Source organism: Schistocerca nitens, chromosome 5 (assembly GCF_023898315.1).
Source record: "Schistocerca nitens isolate TAMUIC-IGC-003100 chromosome 5, iqSchNite1.1, whole genome shotgun sequence".
NCBI lineage: Eukaryota > Metazoa > Arthropoda > Insecta > Orthoptera > Acrididae > Schistocerca > Schistocerca nitens.
Genome location: NC_064618.1, coordinates 541536178 through 541559276, shown reverse-complemented (window position 1 = coordinate 541559276; position 23099 = coordinate 541536178). Strand labels below are relative to the sequence as shown.

Genomic DNA, 23099 nt, shown 5'->3' with positions numbered 1-23099 from the left:
AAGGTCTGACAAAATTTTAGGGGGTGTCCCATGGCATTTGTCATCTCAGTGTAGGTGGCGCACCTTAAAGAAAGGGTAATGAGGCGATGAATCTGCGTGTACACATAACCAAAAAGTTCACTAGCAACTGTGTAGAATGTGGCAGAGATTCCTTCATAGTATTATTTCATCTCCAGTATCATGTTCCACTCCCGAATGAAAACCTTGAAAATTGACAATATAATTCTTCGAACGCATCGTAATCGCTTTTATTTTGTTCACTGTAAGCGCGGTGTCGGGCGTTGCGCGGGAACTAATATCGGCGTAATTGAGTTTTACCTTCCAGCCCGTTTCTGGGATCCTGGAGAGTGGCGTATCAACTTTAGCCGAATTAGACGTGTTATAAACACAACTAATTGCAACCGATCGCTATTCACTTCCCAGAATCAGGCAATTTTCCTGTTGAACATGTATCGGTTTGGCGAGTCATAGTGGACTGGCATTGGCTTCCGAACGCTGATGGGAGCTTCTTAACTAGATCTTCGCCAACCACAGTGAAGGCTTCCCATGCTTCATTGAAAATTGGTTTGCATTATGACTATTCAAGTTGCTTTTTAGGATTCATCAGTCAGGAGGCGTATCATCAATCTTTAGGAAACATTTCATCGACGCAATTCTGAAGATAGCAAGGGCACATCGGTGCGAATACTTTTGAAATCAGGTTCAAAACGGCCACGCAAACAAACGTGTTATTATGCAACCTAGATGCTAATGAACATTAAATACATAAGAATGGAAAAGAAAATTGAGACTCTATTACATGAACAGAGCTTGATTTTAGGAAAAATGGCAACTTTGAAGTTGCGCTTCATAATGGACCAAACCTTAAGAAAAATCAAGATATGATAAGATTTGTTCAGTTATAAAAAGCGTCCGACAATGTAAAGTGGTGCAAGATGTTCGAAATTCTCAGACAAATATGTGTAAGCTACGGAAACACGGGTACTGTAAAATATGTACAAGAAACAAGAGGGTCAACTCAAGGTGTGTGTGTTTGAGGTTTACGGGCGCTAAACAGCGGAGTCATCAGCGCCCAAACGCATAAAAACAGGAACACATGCAGTGAAGGGACTAAGACGGACAGCGAACAAGGAGTACGGCTAAAAGAGACAGACCTGACGCAGTTTCAAATCCTCACATACAGAAGCAAAACAAGAGAAGGAACACACGAAAAAGGAAGGGAAACAAGGAAAAGAGAACAGAAACCGAAGGGAAACAAGGAGGTAAACGTGACTGGCCGACCTCTTACCTAAAACCTGGGTGAGCCAGTCACCCAGCAGCACATTAAAACCCTCCCCCTAAAATCCGAGGCAACAAATTGGACAGGACACAAAACCGTAAGACCTTAACTACAGAAGTTGCGTCATCTTGTAAAATAGAGGGCAAATCCGGTGGCAAAGAAACCACCGCCCTCTGGTCAGAGAATAAAAGACAGTCAAGTAAAATGTGGCGGACAGTAATCTGGACGCCACAAGCGCTGCAGATTGGGGGGTCCTCCCGCCGGAGTAAAAAGCCATGCGTGAAGGGACTGTGCCCGATGCGGAGGCGAGTGAGGAGAACCTCATCCCGCCTGCATGACTGGTAGGACGTACGCCATGGCCGCGCGGTGGCCTTGACCAGACGCAGCTTATTTTCACCGACTGCCAGCCACTCCTCTTCCCACTGACGCAGAACGCGAAAACGCAGGAGGGAGGTAACAGCATGGAGGGGGACGGCACATGCAACAACGTGAGGGAGGGAACACGCATCTTTGGCAGCCACATCCGCCAGTTCGTTTCCCCTAATACCCACGTGCCCCGGCACCCAGCAGAAGGAAACCTCCTTCCCCTGCCGTTGCAGGTGGAGTAGGGCATCATGGATGTTCTGGACGACCGTATCCGCTGGGTACAAGTGTTGCATGGTCTGAAGGGCACTCAGGGAGTCAGAACAGATGAGGAACTTACGACTGGGAACACATCTCATCTGCTCCAATGCCCGCAGGATCGCAAACAATTCGGCATCAAAGATGGTAAACGCCGCAGGAAGCCGTAACTTGACGACTCGATCAGGGAAAACAACAGCACAACCAACAGAGTCCCCCTGTTTAGAGCCATCCGTAAATACTAGTACATGGTCGGGATGCTGGTTTAAAATATCATAAAATAAGGAGGTAAAAACAAACGCAGGAGTGCAGCTCCTCCGGTACTCCGACAAGTCTAAAAGGACGCTGGGCCTCTGGAGCAACCAGGGAGGCAGGCGAGTAAAACCTTGTCGTTGGGGGGCCACACGCTCGACACCAAGGGACTCAAGCAAATGCTTGGCACGAATCCCAAATGGTCTCGTTGCCCTGGGACGACTGGAAAAGAGACGTTCCATAGGCGGTCGGGCAACGGTAGGGTACGCAGGGGAGGTAGGACAGGCAAGGAATTGACACACCCGTCGCACCATGAGGAGTTTCCGCCGGATGGCGAGCGGCGGTTCCCCTGCCTCAGCACACAGGCTGGGGATGGGACTGGTACGGAAGGCACCAGTGGCCAGCCTGATACCCTCATGGTGTACTGCGTCAAGGATCTTCAGAATGCAATGCTCGGATTAGAAAGGATATAAGACGTGTGTGTAGTCTTTCGCTCCTGTTGTTCAATCTATAGTCAAGGAAGCAAAAAGGAAAATAAAGGAAAGGTTCTTGAGTGGAATTAAAATTCAGGGTGAAAGGATATCAATGATAAGATTTGCTGATGACATTGCTAGCCTCATTGAAAGTGAGTAAGGAACTATTGAATGGAATGGACAGACTACTGGGGACACATTATGGATTGGCAGTAAACCGAAGAAAGACGAAAGTAATGAAGAGTAGCAGAAATGAGATTAACGAAGTATACCATCAAAATTGGGGACCGCGAAGTAGATGAAGTGAAGGCATACTGCCCCCTTCAAAGGAAAATAACACATGACGGACGAAGCAAAGAGAACATAAAAAGCAGACTGGCACAGCCAACGAGGGCATTAATGGCATGCTCAAGATAACTGTACTAGTATCTAGCATTGGCCTTAATTTGAGGAAGCATTTTTCGTGAATGCACGTTCGAATAAGAGCAATGTATGAAACTCAATTATGGACTGTGGGAATACCAGAAAGGAAGAGAATGTTTGTGTTTGAGCTCTGTAGTGAGCAAAAACTCTAAACAAAGACAGAGATTGGAGTATATCCAATAAATAACGAAGGACGGTGAGTTCAAGTGCTACTCCTAGGAGAACAGTCTGATGCAGGAGAGGAGTTCTTTACTTACGCGAAGGCTAGCGATTACTCTGATAGTGTAATTAAAGAACCTATAGAGATCGAAATATCTGATAACGCTTAAACAAGGACGGCGGTTAGCAAATGAGCACAGTATGAAACCCATGCATCTAGTGGATACAGAAAGCGTGGCAGACACGGGGCGGAACGACTGCTTCATACGGCGATGGATCGAGCACTGGTGTCGTCGTAGCCAGTACCAAGGTTATACGAGGGTTGTCCAGAAAGTAAGTTCCGATCGGTCGCGAAATGGAAACCACTCGGAAAATCCGGTAAAGCTTTGCAAAGATGTGTTGGGCAGTATCTATAGTATGCCCGTCGATCGTGTCGCGTCGCTCTTTTCAGTTTTGAGTAAACAATGAGCACGAAAAGATGTGTACGGAATATCGTCTCCCGCCAAGTACGAGGGCCTGGTTAGAGATTTCGCCCGTGTCATGCAGCCCACATGTGGTTTCCATTTCGCGACCGATCGGAACCTACTTTCTAGACAACCCTCGTATAGGGATGAAGGCAGCAACGAAACGACTTACCAACTCATCCAACTGGCATACTCTTCTTCTTGGAGTATCTTCAGACCCAACACATTAAGCGGAAGACCTAGTTCCAGCATGCAACATCCTGCCCACCAGCTACCTGTCGACGTACCCAGCGCCAATGCATTCGTATCCTACCTTCCGTGTATCTCCATGCCTTACACACCCTTCGTCATTGGAATTTCAACCAACTCGTTCCACCCTACGATGAAATCCGACCCGAGGTATACCTTCCTAGTCATCAACGCTTCACATCACACCATCATTCTGTTTGTCTCACTCCTCCATCCTTCCCATCGAAAACTGTTAAGTTGCATCCAGCAGTTCAACAAATACCCATCAACCTTCATCATGCAATGTTATCGGAAATTCGGGGTCAGCACCGACACGAGTGCTTGTAGGCGACCACTTCTTCCCAAGAAAGGCGTGTGTGAGATCTGTAGCGTGGGACCGTCCAGTACAATGTCGACTGCCGAATTTCTTTTTTAATCATTGCAGCAGGGCAGGCGATCAATGACTGCACCCAGGAGTCACACGTGGCTGGGAAGGGGGCAGCAGGTAGGCCAAAGTTGGAAAGTGCTGCATTGCAGCGTGCTATGCCATAATTATTTTAGTACCAGAATGTAGAATTTCGTTGGTTCTGGGCCTGCATACATCGTGGCTAGCTGCGAAGCTCTGCTTGAGACCGATGCCATAACAATTACGAACACGATCATTTTCATACACCCCCACCACATGTCACCGTAACTGATTATATTTTAACTAATGTACGAAATCATCTAAAACATTTTAAAAATCATATAAGATGTTCAGCCATGCATGACTTTAACGAAAAAAATTACTTTTTGATCCACTGCCACTTCGCCCCCTAGTGGGAAACTGAAATAACAATGAAGTAAAGGAACACGAGCCTGTTAGTCATCACCTGACAATGGAAGAGTAGTACTTGGCCGAAAACTCGTGGACGAACAGGATGCGGCAGAAAGGTAGTTACAATGAAACAAAGATACAGAAAAAATACTTTTATTTGTGAAAACAAATACGATGCCATTTCAGATTAGTTCGTTTTAAAAATTATCTTCGGTAAAATGGCATCCTCCATTGCTGACACAATGACGAACCATTTTCCGGAAGTTGTCCATACTTCTTCAAGTTACTTCCGGTGGAATGGCAGCCACTTCCTGGGTGATTGCTTCCTTAGTTGCTTGCGGGGTTGTTGGACGATGTTTGTAGACTTGAGCTTTGAAGTGTCCCCAAAGAAAAAAAGAAATCACAAAGTGATAAATCGCTCGACTTTCTGGGCAAGGCGATGTCTCCTCACGAGGACAGAAGTAGTCCAGGAAAAAACGTTCTCGAAATTTGTAAAGAACGCCGAGAGATGTGAGCTGTGACTCCATATTGTGGGAACTAGACTTTTCCCAAATGGTGTCCGACAAACTAGTTTAATTTAGGTTTCCGTCATACGACAGCAGCAATATGAATTAATCGTTACCGTTAAGATAGCTTCTTCAAAAAAAGCCCGAATCCAGACACCCAGTTCATCACCTGCACATCAAACTGTTGGTTGGTTGGTTAGTTGATTCGTAGATTAAAGGGGCTAAACTGCAAGGTTGTCACTAAACTGTCACACAATGGCTGTGAAGTGGTCGCTGGTGAAGTTACTGAGTCTCTTCTGCTGCCCAGTAGCGGAAATTTTGTTTATTTACAGTATGTAACAAGTTGAAATCGATCTCATCATAATAGAGCCTGGGGAAAATTTCTGAAGAATTTCCTCGCTCACAGCTTTGCCAGTTTCAAACTCTCTTTCACTTCATTCTTTGGCAGGCATCATTTTGTAGAAGTAAATGTGAAGATCTCTGTTGCAGGTGGTTCTATAAGTCCCAGGGCAGCTGCATGTTTAAGTTCTGAACACTTTGGAGAGTGCTGTCACACGCGCCACATTTTATGGTGTTGTTACACTCCGAGGTCGGCCAGTAGATGTTCTTTCAGCTGAAAGGGGTGATGATATTTGTTCACTATCAGCTTCCGTTATAATTAGGATACAAACACTGCAGTCACACTCAGACAGTGAGCAATATCGTCTGCAGCACTGCGCGTCTGCAATAATACCTCTGCGTCGGCCGCTCCTCACGGATGCTGGGCTCAGAGACAGTCAGTCCGCATCGGTAATCGCGAAGTGAGCCGCGGCCGAGAAAGCGGAATGTCAATAATGATGAAAATTTACTTGTGCTGAAGAAACTGATTTTATAATACGGTTTTTTTTTATCTTTACTGCGACAGACAAAGATTTTTTTGATTCGTTCTGTGAAAACTTCATAATAACGTAATAATTAATTTTGCTTGTTTTAACTGCGCGAGCTGTTGCCTGCACACCATTATAATAATTTAGTATCCAACACAGAGCTTTGTAGTCCGCAGCTCGTTGTCGTGCGGTAGCGTTCTCGCTTCCCGCGCCCGGGTTCCCGAATTCGATTCCCGGCGGGGTCAGGGATTTTCTCTGCCTCCTGATGACTGGGTGTTGTGTGATGTCCTTAGGTTAGTTAGGTTTAAGTAGTTCTAAGTTCTAGGGGACTGATGACCACAGATGTTAAGTCCCATAGTGCTCAGAGCCATTTGAACCATTTTGAACAGAGCTTTGTCTCACTTCTTAATTAGGTAACGTTAGCAACAATTCAGCAAAGATTAACTCAATTATTGTAACCTTTTGTAATCTACGATGAACATATACATTATTTTGTAACAATTCTTTGAAAATGAAGCGCTTGAACAAACAGCTTTAAATATTTTCGGAGTAGGTTATTGCTTTGTAATTCTTGATTATAATGAAGAATATTTTTGGAAAGTGGCTTCTCTAAATTAGCCAATACACCTTTTGAAGGAATCAGCATCAACGTAATTTACCACATCATCATCTATTTCCCAATCTTTTTCATTCACTAGATAATGTTTCACGACTGCAGTTTGAAATGCAGACAGACCACGTGGAAACATTGCACATGGAGTTCACTTGTAATTAGTTTGCGCCCTTTTAGTAGCTTTCAATAGCAGCAGCGGTTTCCGGAGAGCAATTTCCCGAGCGTTATTGATAGCCTCAGATAAGCCAAAAGAGAAAGAGAAAAAAAAATTCAGAATTCAAGGGACCTTCTTATTTTCTTTCTTCTGTCGCTTGTGCCTTTTTCCCGCACTGACGCAAGGTCGGCATGGTTAATCGGATTTGGCAATGTTAATGGAAGGGGTGGCCAGATGCCATTCCTGCCGCCACCCCGTACCCCCCAGGACAGAATTAGTGTACCCCAACTATCTGTGTCAAGTGTAATCCATGGAATAGTGTAAATGTGTTCAGATGTCTGCGAGCCGTGTAACTGAGGCGGAACGTGGGGACCACCCAGTATTCACCTAGCGGGAGGTGAAAAACCGCCTAAAAACCACATCCAGGGTGGCCGGCACACCGGCTTCCATCGTTAAGCCGCCGGGCGGATGCGATCTGGGGGCGGCGCACCTACCCGAGTCCAGGAAGCAGCGCATTAGCGCCCTCGGCTAACCTGGCGGGTCTCAAGTGACCTTCTTACATTCGACCAGAAATCAGTTACTCAGAGAAGTGAAGATGTATGAAACAGTGTTATGATTTTTGAAGGCAACTTGGGTAGAATCTGGTTTTCTTTAATAGGCGATCAATACACTTTCTTAGAAATCATGCAGTCACATTAACTTCTGTTTCGATTCATTGTTTAGCAACAGACGCAACTTCTCAAACAACCTTTCGTACAATTCAAACAAAACAATAGCCTATGCAAAACCAATAAATATAATAATAATCTTATCAGTAGAAAGAATAATAATTTTTTAAAGAAACTTTCACGGTGGAGAACCCAAGGGTTTGATACCCAAACTCAAATATTTTTCCTATCGGGAACAGAATCATGTCGGCTAAGTTAAAACCGAACGCAAAATCCTCGCATAGTAGTAATCAGAAACCACCATTAGGAATGTACTCCTCCACAACAAACGCATTATGTTCACCTAGCCAAGCAAATGTGCCTGCTGAAAACGGCACGTACAGCGCTGTCGATCGATACCTCCCCTACATCTGTAAGAACACCACCGCGCGGGATTTGCCGAGCGGTCTCAGGCGCTGCAGTCATGGACTGTGGGGCTGGTCCCGGCGGAGGTTCGACAACACCACAACTCACGCAGTGGCCTCTCCAAATTCGGGAGGTATTTTTGCGGGACCCTGTATAACCACTTGACGCGGCCCGGAATCAAGATAATATTTTATTTGCCTAACTTTAGTCATAATCCCCCTGGTGCCTTTAGCGGTGTGGCACACCTAAGCAGCTTACTCGGCCGTCCGCAGGCGGCCGCGGCGCTGATGCACGACGCGGTCCTGGTGCTGGTGGAGGCGTTCAACAAGCTGCTGCGCAAGAAACCGGACCTGTTCCGCGCCAGCCAGAGGCGCGGCCAGGTATTCAACACCACGAGCCGCGGCGTCGAGTGCAGCATCAACAAGGGCTGGGTCACGCCCTGGGAGCACGGCGACAAGATCTCGCGCTTCCTCAGGAAGGTACGGCAACGTCCGCCCTTAAACCTCTAAACTACACTACTGGCCATAAAAATTGCTACACCACGAAGATGACGTGCAACAGAGGTGAAATTTAACCTACAGGAGAAGATCCTGTGATATGCAAATGATAAGCTTTTCAGAGCATTCACACGAGTTTCGCGCCGGTGGTGACACCTACAACGTGTTGACATGAGGAAAGTTTCCAACCGATTTCTCATACACAAACAGCAGTTGATCGGCGTTGCCTGGTGAAACGTTGTTGTGATGCCTCGTGTAAGGAGAAGAAATGCGTACCATCACGTTTCCGAATTTGATATAGGTCGGACTGTAGCCTATCGCGACTGCGGTTTATCGTATTGCGACACTGCTGCTCGCGTTGGTCGAGATCCAATGACTGTTAGCAGAACATGGAATCGGTGGGTTCAGCAGGGTAATACGGAACGTGCTGGATCCTAACGGCCTCGTATCACTAGCAGTCGAGATGACAGGCATCTTATCCACATGGCTCTAACGGATCGTGCAGCCACGTCTCGATCCCTGAGTCAACAGATGGGGACGTTTGCAAGACAACAACCATCTGCACGAACAGTTCGACGACGATTGCACCACTATGGACTATCAGCTCGGAGACCATGGCTGCGGTTACTCGTGACGCAGCATCACAGACAGGAGCGCCTCCGATGGTATACTCAACGACGAACCTGGGTGCACGAATGGCAAAACGTCATTTTTGCGGATGAATCCAGGTTCTGTTTACAGCATCATGATGGTCGCATCCGTGTTTGGCGACATCGCGGTGAACGCACATTGGAAGCGTGTATTCGTCATCCCCATACTGGCGTATCACCCGGCGTGATGGTATAGGGTGCCATTGGTTACACGTCTCGGTCACCTCTGTTCGTATTGACGGCATTTTGAACAGTGGACGTAACATTTCAGATGTGTTACGACCCGTGGCTCTACCCTTAATTCGATCCCTGCGAAACCCCTACATTTCAGCAGGATAATGCACGACCTCATGTTGCAGGTTCTGTACGGGCCTTTCTGGATACAGAAAATGTTCGATTGCTGCCCTGGCCAGCACTTTCTCCAGATATCTCACCAAATGGAAAACGTCTGGTCTATGGTAGCCGAGCAACTGGCTCGTCACAGTACGCCAGTCAGTACTCTTGATGAACTGTGGTATCGTGTTGAAGCTGCATGGGCAGGTGTACCTGTACACGCCATCCGAGCTCTGTTGGACTCAATGCCCAGCCGTATTATGGCCGTTATTACGGCCACAGGCGGTTGTTCGGGGTACTGACTTCTCAGGATCTTTGCACCCAAATTTCGTGAAAATGTAATCACCTGTCAGTTCTAGTATAATATATTTGTGCAATGAATACCCGTTTATCATCTACATTTCTTCTTGGTGTCGCAATTTTAATGGCCAGTAGTGTACAATGATTCTTTTTAACTCTGTGTACAAGAGTGATGGTTCTGTCAGCTCCTTTATCACGTCTTCTTGAATCTACTCCTCGGATGCAAAATTACTCTCACTCAGGTATTACTTCGAATATGGAACAATTGAAAGCCGCTTTGGTGTGTGATGCGAATACGATGGACGATCCAAAACTTTCCAACAAAGGAAGAGTAATATTTCCTGCATGCAGTATTCCGTGTGTGGATAGGAATTGTCACGAAATAAACAAAGACAGCATTTCTCACTGTTGCACAGTGTGTTTCAAAATGAACGTCCGTGTTTTAAAGCTTTGTAGCATTTACTGCAGTCAACTTAAAATTGTAAATAAAACATAAAACGAAAGAGCAACTCATACAGTATCCCTTACAAGTGTTCAATGTGAGCACCATTCGTCACACGGCACACATGGAGTCGACAAGCGAACTCTTCCCAAACCCTGGACGACATGTTAGGAGTAATTATTGCACCACTGCTTCAGTCTTGTTTCTTAATTCGGGTAGATCAGCTGGCAGCGGAGGTACCGCGTGATCAAAAAGTAAGTATAAATTTGAAAACTTAATAAACCACGGAATAATGTAGATAGAGAGGTAAAAATTGACACACATGCTTGGAATGACATGGAGTTTTATTAGAACCACCCCATATTGCTAGACGCGTGAAAGATATCTTGCGCGCGACGTTTGGTGATGATCGTGTGCTCAGCCGCCGCTTTCGTCATGCTTGGCCTCCCAGGTCCCCAGACCTCAGTCCGTGCGATTATTGGCTTTGGGGTTACCTGAAGTCGCAAGTGTATCGTGATCGACCGACATCTCTAGGGATGCTGAAAGACAACACCCGAAGCCAATGCCTCACCATAACTCCGGACATGCTTTACAGTGCTGTTCACAACATTATTCCTCGACTACAGCTATTGTTAAGGAATGATAGTGGACATACTGAGCATTTCCTGTAAAGAACATCATCTTTGCTTTGTCTTACTTTGTTTTGCTAATTATTGCTATTCTGATCAGATGAAGCGCCATCTGTTGGACATTTTTTGAACTTTTGTATTTTTTTGGTTCTAATAAAACCCCATATCATTCGAAGTATGTGTGTCAATTTGTACCTCTCTATCTACATTATTCCGTGATGTATTCAGTTTTCAAATTTGTACTGACTTTTTGATCACCCGGTATATACGCATGATCCTCTATGAAAGCCCAAAGGTAAAGCCGCATGGCGTCAGACCGTGTAAAGGTGGAGGCCACGGATACCAGAATACACGGTGGGGCCAACAAGCGCAGACGGGCTGTGAGCTGTGATGTCATCGTGAACTCTTCCACCGCGCTACACTGCATAGAAGCTTATAGGCACATGGCCCGACTTCTACACAGGTATAAATGTAATCGAGATAGTCCAGATTTCAGTGTATTATTATTATCATTATTGGTATTATTATTAAGCTTTATATTATACTTTTTTCTGCAGTTGGTGAAATGCCAGTGTAAAACCTGCGAGCTACCGATTTTTTAAATTTTTTAACTAAGTTTGAGTTTTCAAAACATTAAAGCTTAAATCAGTAAAATCTGGTGGAAAACTAAATCGCCTGACTCTTCCTCTTTACGAGGGCTGTTGGGAAAGTAAGGTCCGATGGGGAGCGAAATGGAAACCACAGTGAAAATACGATGAAGCTTTGCACAGATATGTTGGGTAGTGCCTCTAGTGTGCCCGTCGATCGCGTCATGTCGCTGTTCTCAGTTCTGAGCGCACAGTCAGCACATAAAGATGCTTAGAACAATAGTGTCTCCCGCCAAGTACGAGGGCCCGGTGTGAGATTTCGCCTATGCCATGCAGCCCACATAACGTAGCTGTCATGCATTTCGTTCTGCATGACAATTCTCGTCCGCACTCTGAAGGGGCACTGAAGATGCTCCTGCAGCGTTTCGGATGGGAAGTGTTTGGTTACCCACAATAGAGCCCGTAACTGATTTTCCCTGAGTTTCATCTCTGCTCACATGAACCGCTAGCTATGAAGAAAACGTTCTGGCACAGATAACGAGATGTAGACCAGCGTAGAGAATTGGCATGAAGCACAGGCGGCTTGCTTCAACGACGATGGTATTGGAAAGTTGGTACAGCGCTACAACAAATGTATAAATTGAAGCGGAGACTATGTAGAGAAGTAGCTGGAAGGTGTACCTAACTGTTTCAAATAAAACATTTTTGATTTTCACAGTGGTTTCCATTTTGCGACCGATTGGACCTTACTTTTCGAATAGGCCTCGTAATAGTGACTTCTCTAGGAAGACGTTATTTCAACACGCCTATCGAAAGAGATAAAGCCTTATAAGAAAGGCAACGTGAAGTCGCGGTCTTTGTAATATCTTCAGATGATCAGTTAGTACACTGTCCTTTCATGAACACTTGTTGTTGACAACCACAAAAAGAGCCCTGAATCAATGTTTGAACTTGTGTTAATTTCATGTAAGTGAGCCTACATCGAGACAGACAATCCGGTAATCTGCGTGCTTTTGTCTAAGATCTTTTATTTCTGTTTCCATAATTTCTCATTTTTGGCGTAAGAGTGCATTGTCATTTACGGCAGCATGTGTTTTCACGGTTAATGTTTTGTCTAGTAGTAAGTTCTTCATTAGTTGGTTACATATTTACCTATAAAATACCTTCTACTTCTTTGTGGTAGCTTCATTTTTGTGCCCTAATACTTCTCACATTATTAAGTTCATTAGTACGCCATAAATCAGCAGTGGAGGATGGCAGATTTAAAGTTGAAGCAGCATCAGTCTTCAGTTTACGTTTCGAAGGTATATTCAACAGTTCACTTTTCATACCACGCTTATAATCCAAATCAGTGAAATGTCTTGAGCAGACTTGAGCATTTTCAGCTGAAACAGAATTTCCATATTTACAAGAATTTAATGAATCCATTTTCGTTCCCTCTCTTTGTATTTACGAAATATAGAAAACTTCATTCTCATCTTGCTAAGTTGTCTGCTGTGATTAGTACAACTTGCGATAGCACAGAAAACCACAATTATTCACTTAAAACTTACTCCAAAAATCCCACAATATACTAACAATTACGGCATAACTATGAACTCACTCTCCAGTCACTAACAGAAATTCGCACTGTTTTAAAAAACCTTGTTTTCGCTCGTACACGCAATTGCAACACAATACATAATGGCAACTGCGAGCTACTGAGCGCTAGTTGGGTTCACTTTGACGTCAACGGCGCGGCTAGCTACTGGTGTCCTCGTGATCCCTACCTTGTATTCTGGTATCCATGGTGGAGGCTGTGGAAAACACGGTCACGCGGTCCCTGTAGGGCAATCGAGTGATCTCGTACAACGTCATTTAACCAATCACTTACTGAGTTATACTAGTGGCGGCAGTATACCACCTAGCTGACAAATAAAAATCTGTGGATCAGCTTCTTCCAGCTGGGGAAAGAGCCACACGTCTATCACATAAAGATAACAAACACCCGTTACACATTCTTCACTGAAAAAGAAAGGCCCATAAACTTATTTCCGGGATATGGCACAAAAAAAAATTCGATTTAGGAGAGTGTCGTTCCAACTGTATCATATCGTAGGGATTTGATGACCTCCAGAAGAGCTCATTATATGTGTTTACATATCCGCTTAGATGAAGCGTCGATTCGTCACTGTAGACTACACAACCCAGAAAATCTCCATCATCATGCAGTAACATTTCGTTTACGAAGTTATCATATATCGACTCGTGTCCGAGCGGCGAACAGTGCACGAATCGAACACTTATAAAAAGACTGTTTAAGCTGCTCTTTCATTTGTTATTTTATTTGAAATTGTAAGTTGAATGTAATAAATGATTCAAAACCTTAAAAGTGGGACAATCATTTTGAAACACCCTGTATTTTGTACTGGAGACAGTGACGATGATAAAGTGTCAATGAGGCAAATTTCGGAGAGTTGTGGTATTTTTCCATCCAAGAATGTTATCAACATGAACTGGAAATTTTGAACTTTTTCCTTGTTGATCCTCCACAGTTCGCTGGTTATTCTTAGTAGTGTGCTAAGACACACAGTTTTATTTCCTGTCACAACGCGATCCAAGAAAACGTTCGTTTTGGGTGTCACAATTGTAGCTTTGCAGCTTGTGAAGTTCAGAATTAGTACACTAATTCAGAACTTACTGTTTACGCACAACAGTGCCATAACTGAGTATCGCGGGTTGTGACACGTGTTATATACAACAGAGGAAAACGGAAATAAGTAATTGTTTTCTCAGTCTTTACTATCGGATAATTTCCATGTAAGAAATAATAAATAAACGCTCGCTCATTATCTTACTTGATAAATAAGCGGCCCAGCATTTCATTTTTAGGTGCGTGAAGGTGAGTCATTTCTGTTTTCTTTTCAATTTGCGCCTGAGTAGCGCTCAGCCTTGTACCGTTTCGGCTGTGCTCCATTTATGTGTAAAACCTGTGATCAAGAGATGATCCTAAATACGAAATATTAAGCTAGTGATAGGGCATTTACATCATTCCCTACGAATTACACACGTATGAACTAATCAAGGGGGGATTAAAGCAAATGGAAATTTCCATATTGATTATCGCAGTATATTGCTCCGTTAGAGGCATTCTTTTTACAGATTTCTGCAACAAACTGCATTTAATTTTAAGTGCCATTTTAAATTTTCTGCTACAGATATAAATCACTGATGCTACTGGGGACTGTCACGGTAATAGGACGAAAATAATTACTCGTTTAACTCCGCTGTTCCATTCGATTTTACTTCACGGAAATAATGTTTGGGTCAGAGTGACGTGATCCGTTAAAATTGGACGCAATTACTGAATGAATAGGTGAATTAGTAGTATCTGTGCACACTACATACTGATTTTTAATGTTGCATTTCGTACTGTAACGCAGGAAAGTATGGAATATAAATAAAAATAATACGGTATTGTTATTCATTGTTCATAGTTTGGACACAAGTATGTGGCATGCGATTTACAAACTGTTACAGTTTCCACAAAACTTTGTCCTGCTGCCATTGTTTAGAGGACAAAATTTTCAGCGCGCAACTTTTTACTATTTTTCCTGTCTTTTGCACTCCAAGACTACAACAGCATTTTCAGGTTTCATAATATTTGTTAAACTTCTCAGTGATTCTTCTGATCTTCGAAAATGTGATCTTGATGTTAGATTTTATAGCTTTTCTGTTATTTCGTTCTCCAAGACTGCGATAGTATTTCCAAGTGTCAGTATTATTTGTGACAAACCTCAGTGATTCATCTTACCTTGGAAGATGTGGCCTTGATGCTATGTAATGCTTTATGGGCGATTTTCCAAATTATTCTAAGAACTTCTTGACAATTTGACTGTGTTCCAACAGGGATCTGCTGAAGTTCAGAAAACGTAAGCCTTGTATCCTGAAACATCAAAAATGTCGTACAAAAAAAAAATCATTGGTCCTCGATTTGCCTCTCGTTTACAGGTAAAGTACTTGTCAGCCAAGCTAGTATATCAACAGCCCCTTTAAGTTCTGTTGTAATTCCGGATTACTTCTGACTTTTTCTCGCCTCGGTTGCTAATATGGCATCTTGATGTATCTTACTCATTACCTAATACGATCACTTTACTTTTTAGCAGCTGTTGTCCCAAATCGTAAAAAAAAAAAAAAAAAAAAAAAAAACAGGAAAATTGTTACAGTTTACATTCATAGTTCTATAGTTCACTGGGGAAATCAAACACAACCTTCAAATTTTGTTTCCCCCTAGTGTTTGTCCTATTTCTCTGGATGCAAAGTATTATGTTTTTAGCACATATTATACTTAACTTTCGAAAAGCTTCCCTATTTTTATCCATTTTGTTTCGGATTTACTTGGAAGAAATAGCCTGAAGAGGCATATTTACAGTCCATTTTACCTCAGCGTCAGTTAGTAATTTGTTTGTTGTGGTTGGTGTTCACGAACTGAGTTACAACACTACAGCAAGCAAGTAAGCTACAGTGCCAGTGAGATTTCCTCTAGACAGTAATGCGGAATAAGTCGATTTTTGACAGTACGCATTATCAAACGACATCAAAATCCTTGACAACATGCGAGTGCAACAACACAGTAAATTCCACAAAATCTAGCAAAATCAGATGATAAAATAAAGATTTATTTTGGCTAATATTGACCAGAACACTAGATACAACAGCATTTCGATCTGTGACAAATCTCTGAAAATAATAAAACTTTTTTCAGGCATAAACAGCTCTTGCAATACTGCACACAGTCAATGAGTTTCACTATCCTATTTGGTAAAAGAGATAATCACAAAAGATTGTTTTCGCGTCATACAGACACACATAGAACAGCAGGGTTAAAGACTGTTAATGATTACCTTTGAGTTGTGATATAAAGAATGAAGGCTTATACTATAAAATAATCTCATCTGAGAATTAAATACAAGAAGTAGAAATTTAGGTAATACAGACAGGTCTCAAACTTAGTCCGGAAACCCGTGTCGTAAAATTACGAAGTGCCTTAATTCAGCTATGACTGGCATAAGCATGATTACTACCTTCAGTGATTTTAAAATGAACAAAGTACTGTATTTTGCCTATTTCCATTCATTAATGTGTTATGAAATCACTACTGAGGAAAATCAAGTTACAGTGATAATATTTTCAAAATACAGGATCATGGTACAAGAATTATATCTGGTGTTAGTTCTAGAACAACCGCCTCTGTATTCTGACAATTGCTTCACAATGCATACATTCGTTACATTTCTTCTCGATACCAAAATGTTTCCTCAAGTATTCTCGAAAATCATGAATATTACTATGTATCTACATCCACATATACTTCAAGGGGTCAACATTAGTAAAGAAAGGAGTTATATACGAGATGTGTTCTAAAATTAAAGTGACTTTATATTTTTATGAAAAAATATTTATTTAGTCATCAATATTCATGTTGTCCCCTTCAAAGTAATCCCCCTCAGATGCAATACACTTGTGCGAACACTTCTTCCAATCCTCGAAACACTTCTAATAAGTACTTTTTGGTACAGCCTTGAGTACTTCCAGCGATGCAGTATTTATTTCCTCAATTGTTGAAAATGTTCGTCCTTTCATAGGGCTCTTCAGTTTTGGGAACAGGAAAAAGTCGCACGGGAGCCAAATCCTGTAAATACGGTGGCTAAGGCATGATTGTCGTGTTGTTTCTGGCGAAAAATACTCTCACAAGCAACGATGAATCAGCAGGTGCATTGTCGTGATGCAAAAGCCATGAATTGTTTTTCCACTATTCCGAACGTTTTTTGGGTATTGCTTCTTTCAAACGGCGCTTAACGCCAAGGTAATACTCCTTATTGAACGTACGACCTTGAGGCATAAGTTCATGATGCACTACGCCACGGTATTTGAAAAAAAAACAGTGAACAAAAATTTAACATTTGATCAAATCTTTGCATGCTGTATTCGGCCTTGGCTCTTCGGGATGCTACCATTGGAGCGACTGGGCTTTGGTTTCGATGTCATAACAGTAAACCCATGTTTCCTCACCAATTATGACCCTTTCGAGCAAATCAGAATCATGATTGACGTCATTCAAGAGCTCCTGAGCGATGCTTATGCGACGGTTCTTCTGATCAAAATAAGGAAGTTTTGGATCAAACTTCGCTGACACACGTCTCATGCCCAAAACATCAAAAAAATTTCGAGACACGAGCCGACCGATATGCCAACATCCTCAGCAACGTCTATTACGGTAATTCGACGATTTACCAAAACTATTTTCTTAACAAATTTGACGTTATCATCTGTTGTTGATTTGCTGGGGCGTGCAGAGCGAGTTTCGTCATTGGCATCTTCTCGGCCATCTTGTAAGAGCTTGTACCACCTGTAAACATTTTTTCCTACTTAGAGTAGTCTCACCGTACGCCGTTGTCAACATTTCAAATGCTTTAGAACACTTGATTCCATTTTTCACACAAAATTTGATCGAAATTATTTGCTCCGTTCCTAGTAATAATAGAAAATCGCCGAGCACACACTAAAACATGTCTAATCTTTCTATCTGTCAAAAACAAACGAAATATGCTGGACACTTGAGGATGTGAACATACCTACACTTGAGACTGTGAACATATGTTCGGAACATGTGTGTTGTTGTTGTGGTCTTCAGTCCTGAGACTGGTTTGATGCAGCTCCCCATGCGACCCTATCCTGTGCAAGCTTCTTCATCTCCCAGTACCTACTGCAACCCACGCTGCCCTCCAATGCTAAATTTATGATCCCTTGATGCCTCAGAGCATGTCCTACTAACCGGTCCCTTCTTCTTGTCAAGTTGTGCCACATACTCCTCTTCTCCCCAATTCTATTCAGTGCTTCATCATTAGTTATGTGATCTACCCATCTAATCTTCAGCATTCTTCTGTAGCACCACATTTCGAAAGCTTCTATTCTCTTCTTGTCCAAACTAGTTATCGTCCATTTTCACTTCCATACATGGCTAAACTCCATACAAATATTTTCAGAAACGACTTCCTGACACTTAAATCTATACTCGATGTTAACAAATTTCTCTTCTTCAGAAACGCTTTCCTTGCCATTGCCAGTCTACATTTTATATCTTCTCTACTTCGACCATCATCAGTTATTTTCCTCCCCAAATAGCGAAACTCCTTTACTACTTTAAGTGTCTCATTTCCTAATCTAATTCCCTCAGCATCACCCGACTTAATTCGACTACAGTCCATTATCCTCGTTTTGCTTTTGTTGATGTTCATCTAATATCCTCCTTTCAAGACACTGTCCATTCCGTTCAACTGCTCTTCCAAGTCCTTTGCTGACTCTGATAGAATGACAATGTTATCGGCGAACCTCAGACTTTTTATTTCTTCTCCATGGATTTTAATACCTACTCCGAATTTTTCTTTTGTTTCCTTTACTGCTTGCTCAATATAAAGATTGAATAACATCAGGGCGAGGCTACAACCCTGTCTCACTGCCTTCCCAACCACTGCTTCCCTTTCATGTCCCCCGACTCTTATAACTGCCATCTGGTTTCTGTACAAATTGTAAATAGCCTTTCGCTTCCTGTATTTTACCCCTGCTACCTTCAGAATTTGAAAGAGAGTATTCCAGTCAACATTGTCAAAAGCTTTCTCTAAGTCTACAAATGCTAGAAACGTAGATTTGCCTTTCCTTAATCTTTCTTCTAAGATAAGTCGTAAGGTCTGTATTGCCTCACGTGTTCCAATATTTCTACGGAATCGAAACTGATCTTCCCCGAGATCGGCTTCTACCAGTTTTTCCATTCGTCTGTAAAGAATTCGCGTTAGTATTTTGCAGCCATGACTTATTAAACTGATAGTTCGATAATTTTCACATCTGTCAACACCTGCTTTCTTTGGGTTTGGAATTATTATATTCTTCTTGAAGTCTGAGGGTATTTCGCCTGTCTCATACATCTTGCTCACCAGATGGTAGAGTTCTGTCAGGACTGGCTCTCCCAAGGCCGTCAGTAACTCTAATGGAATGTTGTCTACTCCCGGGGCCTTGTTTCGACTCAGGACTTTCAGTGCTCTGTCAAACTCTTCACGCAGTGTCGTATCTCCCATTTCATCTTCATCTATATCCTCTTCCATTTCCATAATATTGTCTTCAAGTACATCGCCCTTGTATAGACCCTCTATATACTCCTTCCACCTTTCTGCTTTCCCTTCTTTGCTTAGAACTGGGTTTCCATCTGAGCTCTTGATATTCATACAAGTGGTTCTCTTTTCTCCAAAGGTCTCTTTAATTTTCCTGTAGGCAGTATCTATCTTACCCCTAGTAAGAAAAGCCTCTACATCCTTACATTTGTCCTCTAGCCATCCCTGCTTAGCCATTTTGCACTTCCTGTCGATCTCATTTTTGAGACGTCTGTATTCCTTTTTGCGTGCTTCATTTACTGCATTTTTATATTTCCTCCTTTCGTCAATTAAGTTCAATATTTCTTCTGTTACCCAAGGAGTTCTACTAGCCCTCGTCTTTTTACCTACTTGATAATCTGCTGCCTTCACTACTTCATCCCTCAGAGCTACCCAGTCTTCTTCTACTGTACTTCTTTCCCCCATTCCTGTCAATTGTTCCCTTATGCTCTCCCTGAATCTCTGTACAACCTCTGGTTTAGTCAGTTTATCCAGGTCCCATATCCTTAAATTCCCACCTTTTTGCAATTACTTCAGTTTCAATCTACAATTCATAACCAATAGATTGTGGTCAGAGTCCACATCTGCCCCTGGAACAATTTAAAATCTGGTTCCTAAATCTATGTCTTACCATTATATAATCTATCTGGTACCTTCTAGTATCTCCAGGATTCTTCCATGTATACAACCTTCTTTCATGATTCTTGAACCAAGTGTTAGCTATGATTAAGTTATGATCCGTGCAAAACTCTACCAGGCGGCTTCCTCTTTCATTTCTTAGCCCCAGTCCATATTCACCTACTATGTATCCTTCTCTCCCTTTTCCTACTCTCGAATTCCAGTCACCCATGACTATTAAATTTTCGTCTCCCGTCTCTACCTGAATAATTTCTTTTGTCTCATCATAAATTTCTTCAATTTCTTCATCATCTGCAGAGCTAGTTGGCATATAAACTTGTACTACTGTAGTAGGCGTGGGCTTCGTGTCTATCTTGGCCACAATAATGCGTTCACTATGCTGTTTGTAGTAGCTTACCCGCACTCCTATTTTTTTATTCATTATTAAACCTACTCCTGCATTACCCCTATTTGATTTTGTGTTTATAACCCTGTATTCATCTGACCAAAAGTCTTGTTCCACCTGCCACCGAACTTCACTAATTCCCACTATATCTAACTTTAACCTATCCATTTCCCTTTTTAAATTTTCTAATCTACCTGCCCGATTAAGGAATCTGACATTCCACGCCAGTTTTCTTTCTCCTGATAATGACGTCCTCTTGAGTAGTCCCCGCCCGGAGATCCGAATGGGGGACTATTTTACCTCCGGAATATTTTACCCAAGAGGACGCCATCATCATTTAACCATACAGTAAAGCTGAATGCCCTTGGGAAAAATTACGGCCGTAGTTTCCCCTTGCTTTCAGCCGTTCGCAGTACCAGCACAGCAAGGACGTTTTGGTTAATGTTGCAAGGCCAGGTCAGTCAATCATACAGACTGTTGCCCCTGCAACTACTGAAAGGGCTGCTGCCCCTCTTCAGGAACCACACGTTTGGCTGGTCTCTCAACAGATACCCCTCCGTTGTGGTTGCACCTACGGTACGGCCATCTGTATCGCTGAGGCACGCAAGCCTCCCCACCAACGGCAAGGTCCATGGTTCATGGGGAAGCGGAACATGTGTACCAACATAAATAAGATCGATAATCGAATGTACGTTGCCCGGCAATTTGAAAAGTCACCTTTCTTTTTGAACAGCCCTTGTATATGGGTCTACATGCATTTAAGAACCTACCAGAGCATATTAAATGTCTCGTAGGTAGTGTAGTGGAGTTTATTAGTAACTCAAATACCATTCCGTTGGCAACTCTTTCTACTCCTCTGAAGAGTAGCTTCAGAAAAACTCCCACATTTTGTATTTTAGGTTATTTTATAATTAGTTTTACCATTGTAATACAATAATATTTCTTAATGTAAAGTCATTTCGTTCTGCTGTGCTCAATTAAAATGAGCATTCTTGACGTCTTTCTACTGGTCTGTGGAATCTATGGAATATGACGTAATGTATGAGGAAAATTGTGAAAACTATACAACTTTTTTGGCGTTAATTAACTATGAAAAGTGTTCTACAATAAACATTAATGTATAACTTTTACCGCTGTTTTACAATGTGTGAATCTGATATCAGGTTGAACTCGAGGGCCTAACAGGAGATCTGAGCTTTGGCGAGGACGGTCGGCGGCGTAATTACACCCTGCACGTCGTGGAGATGACAGTCAACAGTGCCATGGTCAAGGTGAGAACATTGAAATACATACTAAGAAACGAGACGTAGGCTAATATATAAATTTCATGTTTGCCATTCTCCACTTCTTGTTACTAAGATACGAGGGTGAAGGAAGAAATTAGTCGAAAACTGGGACAGAGACATCACTTATCCCACCGCTCGACAAAGCTTGAAAAGCCTGCAGCATAGAAATCTTGCGTCAGAGTTGGCATCTAACGAATGACCTCTATTTTTCGCGGAAATAAGCCGCACAATGATCAAGAGGAGAAAAATCGCCAAATATATATTTGTATTTATATTCAACGTACCGTAAACATTGATTTTAACATTTGCTGCAACACGTTGGTAATATATTTTTCTTTTCCCATTTACTCTCATTACCGTCGGTACTGGCATTCACTTCGTCACTCTCACTCTCACACCTATCATTTTCTCCAGTCTCTTCCCACAGAACATCCTAACTGCTATCCGGCGCATTCGATATGCAGCATTTCTTGAATTCCTTGATGACAGACTCTGATGATACTGAGTACCGTGAAGCAAGAATCCACTCGCACACAAGAGTGACCGGTGGCTTCTTAATGTTTACAAATAGTGTAAAGACATAGTCTTCTTCCAGGAGACAATAAGATTGCATATTTCATGGATTTTCTTGAACGGTTTGTTTGTGTCTGCATCTAATCCTGTAGTTCTGAAGTTATTCCTTCAGGTTTTACGGCAAGAACTGTCTTTTGTGCAGCAAGGCTACCTTTTACTTCAGCAGTTAGATGTCCCTTAGAAGCACCCAAAACTAGCATGGCTCTCTTAGCAAGCACTGCCCCAGAACTGCGATTCCAAACAATAGACAAACACTCAACCTTATGCTGCGTTTTCATCCAGCACTTTGCTTCGTGGGGAATCACCAAGCGCATAGGAAAGTTTTCTTTGGGCAAGGTTTTTCTGTTTAGAAGACGGTAACTTCACCCCCATCGACTACAACAGGTTACAACACAGTTGCCGGCTGGCGTGGCCGAGCGGTTCTAGGCGCTACAGTTTGGAACCGCGCGACCGCTACGGTCGCAGGTTCGAATTCTGCCTGGGGCATGAATGTGTGTGATGTCCTTAGGTTAGTGAGGTTTAAGTAGTTCTAAGTCCTAGGGGACTGATGACCATAGATGTTAAGTCCCATAGTGCTCAGAGCCATTTTTTGAACAACATAGTTATTCTATTTTTATTTTTCAGTCCTGATTCCTCTTAAAGAGACTTTTTGCCTCTTCCATGTCTA

At 42.6% G+C, this 23099-nt stretch overlaps 1 protein-coding gene across 1 annotated transcript in view; it reads left to right on the top strand.

Moving 5' to 3' along the window:
* LOC126259553 (glutamate receptor 1-like) overlaps positions 1-23099 on the top strand; it is a 412783-nt gene that overhangs the window by 311968 nt on the left and 77716 nt on the right. Inside the window, exons 8-9 of the mRNA XM_049956438.1 lie at positions 8201-8407; positions 21737-21844. Of these exons, the coding sequence (XP_049812395.1) occupies positions 8201-8407; positions 21737-21844 (315 nt within the window). The remainder of the gene's footprint in view (positions 1-8200; positions 8408-21736; positions 21845-23099) is intronic.